This window comes from Plectropomus leopardus, unplaced genomic scaffold (genome assembly GCF_008729295.1).
Source record: "Plectropomus leopardus isolate mb unplaced genomic scaffold, YSFRI_Pleo_2.0 unplaced_scaffold5181, whole genome shotgun sequence".
NCBI lineage: Eukaryota > Metazoa > Chordata > Actinopteri > Perciformes > Serranidae > Plectropomus > Plectropomus leopardus.
In genome coordinates this window covers 803-6914 of record NW_024656885.1, presented here as the reverse complement: position 1 = coordinate 6914, position 6112 = coordinate 803, and the positions used below count along the sequence as shown (strand labels likewise).

At 43.0% G+C, this 6112-nt stretch overlaps 1 protein-coding gene across 1 annotated transcript; it reads left to right on the top strand.

Moving 5' to 3' along the window:
* Nucleotides 1-4: 4 nt before the first annotated feature.
* Nucleotides 5-5883, top strand: LOC121939592 (ribonuclease inhibitor-like; the record flags this gene model as incomplete). The annotated part of the gene is made up of 5 exons (XM_042482596.1): nucleotides 5-33; nucleotides 141-314; nucleotides 1199-1372; nucleotides 1924-1970; nucleotides 3255-5883. Coding segments are annotated over 5 exons (972 nt in total), but the record flags the coding sequence as incomplete, so codon positions are not given.
* Nucleotides 5884-6112: the final 229 nt, after the last annotated feature.

The following is a 6112-nucleotide window of genomic DNA, read 5'->3' as shown; positions in this document are numbered from 1 at the left end:
GCTGCCAGTGGTCAAAGCCTCCAACAAAGCTCTGTGAGTGGATGAATAAATGAATCTTTACAGTTTCTAACAGCTTTTTGTGGGTCATTCAAGAGAAATATCAAGTATTTTTGTTTTTATTTTTTACAAATAATTCTCAGGTTGAGCGGCTGTAACCTGTCATGGAGGAGTTGTGAAGCTCTGTCCTCAGTTCTCAGCTCCCCATCCTGCAGTCTGAGACACCTGGACCTGAGTAACAACAACCTGCAGGATTTTGAACTGAAGCTTTTTTCTGCTGGACTGAAGAATTCACACTGTGCACTTGAGACTCTGAGGTTAGAATAAAGGACAATGCTTTTTTTAAGCAGAGTGGTTTTCATTAATATTGCACACTATGTGGTCTTGAATATCACAATTTTTTAAGAAGATTTGAATGAAGATTTGTCCTGAATTCTTGTCAAACGAGAGATTATGAACTTTCAGGTTAAACAAACAGTAAAGGACTCCACGCTCAAGCTTTTTTGACAGCTAATTTGATTATTTTCTGTATCTGGCAACGCTAGGTAGTCACTTGTTCTCTCATATTTTACGACACTACCATGACAAATTTCAAAACGATGTAATCAACAAGTAAACATGAGATGGAATCACAGACTGTATATAAAGATGGACGACATGACAGCTCCTCCAAAATGTAACTTTTCAACCTGGATTGCCCCCCGGTGATTGACTGTAGTATAGGTCAAAACTTGAAGTTGAGGCCAAATACATTTTTCTTCAGATGGTTTCCGTCACTGAATGTAGTTCTCATCACTCTGATGTTTCTTCATGTGATTGTTTTTATGATCAGTTTGGTTTTAATGAGCTATTCAGTTATACCAAAAAAGGATTTTTCCACCATGATTGACAGCTGTGACAGCCAATCTGTGCGCTTGCATTCAATGGAACTGCTCACGATTGGTTGGACAGGTGTTTTGGTGGGAACTCCTCCACCGCGAGTATTGCCACTGTGCAGACTCCAGCATGTCGTCCATCTTTATATACAGACTATGGATGGAACAAAACCATCAACAACAATTCCCACAGGAGTACCCTTTTGACCTCTGGGTTTAGCGACCTACCTCCTGTTTTCAGTCAGGTCAGGAACCTGAATTGCATGTTATTCCCATCTCTCTCTCTCTGCTGATATCATGTCATCTCTATGTATGTGTGTGTTTAGTCTGTCAGGCTGTCTGGTCACAGAGGAAGGCTGTGTTGCTCTGGCCTCAGCTCTGAGCTCCAACCCCTCCAGTCTGAGAGAGCTGGACCTGAGCTACAACCATCCAGGAGACTCAGGACTGAAGCTTCTCTCTGCTGGACTGGAGGATCCAAACTGGAAATTGGAAAATCTCAGGTATGGAGCGACAAGAGCTTTCCAGGTCAAGCTAGGAGAAAAATACTGCCTCATGTTGAGTTAGGACTTATATTAGATGGTAAATCATCCAAGTCTGTCAAGGCAGATGAAAGCAAAGAGAGGAGGAAGTTATTGGCATTGGTAGAACAGAGTTAAGAAAGACTCTATGGGTAAACAGGAATAAGGCAGGAAATAGATGCAGGATGGCAGGCAGGTACTAACTTCAGGGTAACACGTTTCAGGGTTGAGGTTCATGTAGGGGTGTCTGGAGAGCAAAGCAACATTGACTCTGACAGGGAATAAGTGGAAATGTGACAGTTATCTATATCAGGGCTGATGAGGGACAGTGGAAACAGGTGAGCAGGTGAATGAGAGTCGGCTGACTGGGACTGTTGGGAGAGTCTGAGGGCATATGGTGGACAGGCAGAGAATGACAAGTCTGGATTGTTTCAAAGTACTGCATAGGTGCACTAACTTTTTGACAACGTTCAATTTGTTGTGCTGTTTCCAAATCAAGGAGAATATGTTGATCTGACTGTTTCTTCCTCCAGGGTGGAGCCTCGTGGACAGCAGTGGTTGATACCTGGTCTGAAGAAATGTAAGTGTGGATTCAGTTTTATTCATGAGAACAAAACAATGAGCAATTTCTGTTTTAATTAATAAGCTGTTTGCAGTTTTTGGTTCTAACCACTCAAACCTACTGACAAGAGTTGCGATCAATTGATGTCTATCCATCCATCCATCCATCCATCATCGTCCGCTTATCGAGGCCGGGTCACGGGGGCAGCAGGCTGAGCAAAGCACTCCAAATATCCCTTTCCCCAGCCAGGCTTTCCAGCTCCTCCTGGAGGACCCGAGGCGTTCCCAGGCCAGATGAGATATGTAATCCCTCCATTGTGTTCTGGGTTTGTCCTGGGGCAAACTACCAGTTGGACATGCCAGGAACTCCTCTAACGGGAGGCGCCCAGGAGGCATCCTGATCAAATGCCTGAACCACCTCAACTGGCCCCTTTCAGCACAAAAGAGCAGCGGCTTTACTCCGAGCTCCTCACCCTATCTCTAAGGCTGAGCCCAGCCACCCTCATAGTATCTTGCCCAGGGTGGGGATGGGATCAATTTTTAAAATATAACTGAACACTTTTGATTTCGCTCCCATCTTTCACAGGTTTAAGTTACAGATCTAAGATTTCTTTTTAGCACTTAATAGATATATTTCTATCACATTGTGGTTGTAAACCTTTGTTGGTGAGCACTTCTCCCCTTTTCAAGATAATCCATCCACCTGACTGTCGTGTCTGATTCTGTAGCATCGTTTCGACACAGGTGTGCCTTGGGATGGTCACAGTGAAAGGACACTCTAAATGTGACATTTGATGACACAAAACAACGCCACAGAAAGAGCGTGCCATTGGTGCCTCACCGTGCCTTACTGCAGGAATGTCCACCACAGCTGTTGTGTCACAACCATAAGACGTTTCCAATATCATTTCCCTGAATTTGGCAGTACAGTCCTACAAATTACATGTAACCACACCAGCTTAGGACCTCCATCATCTTCCAAGATGGTCTGAGAGCAGCTATCCAGACTGCTAATGCAATAATTGGGTTGAACTACCAAAGAAATTCTGCAATAACTGTCAGAAAATTCTCAGGGAAACTCATCTGCATGCTCATCCTCATCAGGACCTTGCCATGGGAGCTTTTGTTATCTTGTGTGGTTTTAGGCTGATTGGATATACTGTCAAATAGGAGCAAATCAGAAGCGTTGCTTCACATTTTATAGAGTGTTTATTCTTCTACAGTTTGCACAAGAAAACAAATAACCCATCAGGTATGGTTGTTGACAACCTGCTGCTGTATTGTGTTTTGTTCTCTCCATCAGATGCCTGCACACTCACATTGGAAACATCCAGCATTAAACTCCAACTGTCTGAAAACAACAGAAGGCTGACCGCAGTGCGAGACGAGCAGCCTTACCGTGATCATCCAAACAGTTCTCACCTCTATCAGATGATCTGCAGAGACTGTGTGACTCCTCGCTGTTACTGGGAGGTCGAGGTGAAAGGATCGGTTCACGTTGCTGTCGCTTACAAAGGAATCACCAGGAGAGAAATCCACAACTGCAGGATTGGAAGGAACGATCAGTCCTGGAGTCTGAAGTGCTGCAATGATCGTTACTCCGTCTGGCACAATGACAGAGAAATGTTCCTCTCTCTCCCCTCCTCCTCCCCCTCTTCCTCTTTCTCCTCCTCCCCCTCTGTCTCTCACAGAGTAGCAGTGTATGTGGACTGTCCTACCGGCTCTCTGTCCTTCTTCAGAGTCTCCTCGAACACTCTGATCCACCTCCACACCTTCAGCACCACCTTCACTGAACCTCTTTACCCGGGGTTCAGGTTGTGTTCATTTGAGTCCTCCGTGTTTCTGCCTTAGCTGTAGGAAGGAGAATCTCACACTGTATGAAAAAAAGCAAATATGTATTGGAACAAATGTGGCCCAATTTTTACATTTTTTTTTTTTGGTACATACATTATTAGAAAATATCTTAGAATTAGTGTTCTGAGAACCCAGAAGCAGACACATTCACCGGAGGGTGGATGCACACACATTCAGACGGGAAGTGAACTCTCACCTCCTGGGTGAAAGTCCGGGGTTTGTTGGATCCATCCACCACCCCTCCTCCCACCCTATAGGGACCTTTGTACCCCATAACATTACGTCATCACTGCAGCTCTTAACCTGACAACCACTGAGCAGTGTATCATGTGCACGCAACGTCTAATAACACTGCGAGCGGTTGAGTTCGCCCTTGTTCTCAGCTGACATGGACCACCTGTGTATCATGGGAATGCAGAAGGTGGCTTTTGCTGTTGGGATCTTACGGTGAAAGTCCGCTGAGTTGGTCCATCATTTCCCACTATCGTGCCCCTCCGATCTTGTTGTACATGATGGCAGTGATGCATTTTTGCTGGTTGGTGAATCTCTCGTCTGATTTCTGGATGAATTTCAGAAGGCATTCCATATTGTTTCTCAGATGCTTGGACACCTGCTCATGAGGACGTATACGGGGAATATTAATAACCTGATTTCTCTGTGCTCATGCAAACACCATATCTCGAATATGATCATAACCTGGATAAGCCTCACAAAGGGATATTCATGTGCATGTAATTGCACTCAGACTTCGTCCACATCGAGACAAATGACATTGAATACTTACAATCTATCAAACCACAGCATGATATCGAACCTTAAGTTGTAACTGTAGAAAGCCGAGGTAAGCTTTGTGTGCTGTCTGTCCATCCTCTACCCTCAGAAATGTCTCAGAATTGTTTTAATTTTAACCAATGGACCCTGTGATGGTTGTCAGGTGACTGTGTTTGCTTTGTTATGTATGATTTCAGTGCAGTCTTCTCTGTTAATGCAGGTCAAACGTCACCTCACTCCTCTGAAAAGGGAATTACCTAGACCTCCTCTACCAGACAACCCACATGTGGTCGTGCCATTGGCTTTCCTTGTCTCTGGCTGGTCTCGCTCTCTTTTGCGACGTGGATTTTGCCTGCTAATCAGGAGCCACGTGGATCAATCAACACGCCGATGAAAGCCAGGGTGTAGTAAGGCCAGTCAAAGCTGTGATTTCATGTGAACAGTCTGCCCCTGTTTCCACTGTTTGACAGAGTTCTGGACATTGTTAACTCTTGTGAGCAACTAAACAAGCTTTCAGCATTGGGGCAATAGGTTTATCTGGGCTTGTTTTTAATTTCTTATCTGGAGGGTTTATGGGTTGCTGCTGGAGTGCAATTTTTGTTTGCCTGGTAAGCTTAGACTAGACAGGTTTTTGTTTTAAGTCTGTTTTTAAATTCTTGTACCTGACAACAGGCTTTGTTTTTATTGATCACTTTGATTATTTCTAGCGAAAATAGCACATTTTTATAGAGATTACCCTTACCTCGACAATAAGGGTACAAGTCAGCTGAGGGCCAGTGTTATGTCCTGTAGTAATAAATGAGATTAGACATTTGTTCACTGCCCCCACGGTCATGTTTTGTTCAGTCTAATTCAAGCAAGATTACTGTTATTTACTGCAGATGGGACTCAGATCCCTGCTGCCAGAGTAATGGATTTTTGGCAATAGAAATCAGTATTTAATTTATGGGGTTTATAGTGGACTGAGTTTACATTGCAGTACTACAGATGTGGAATGAACTTCATTCTTTGTATTTTCTCATATCTCATTAAATATTGTGTTTTGTGAGCAGAAAAGGGCTTGCATCAGTTGTAAGCCATTTATGAATTCATTATTTGATTCTGTACATTTGTTTTGTTCTTTTTAACAATACTTTATCAGAGTATATGATTGGAGTTAAAAAAAATGTCTGTGGGACATATATTAGCATATACTATTTATAATTGCTCTACTACCTATATTGAATTTTTCCTGTAAAGTTGGGCATTATTTTATCTTCTTGTTGCTTAAAAAAAGTCTGACATGCCAGTAAAAAATGTACATCATAGCTCTTCACAGTATTGCCTGTAACCTTTATTTAACAGCACAGCCTCCAGTGTGATATTGCTTTTATACAGCAGTTATACAAGCACCATTTATGAGTTGACAGTAATAACAGATTATGATTTGTTTGTTAATTTAATGAATATGTTTGGCCCCGCAGACACAAACAGTTACGCAACCGCTGAAATTGACAACCGTTACCTGTCAAAATGTAACATTTTCCTGCAGACTAC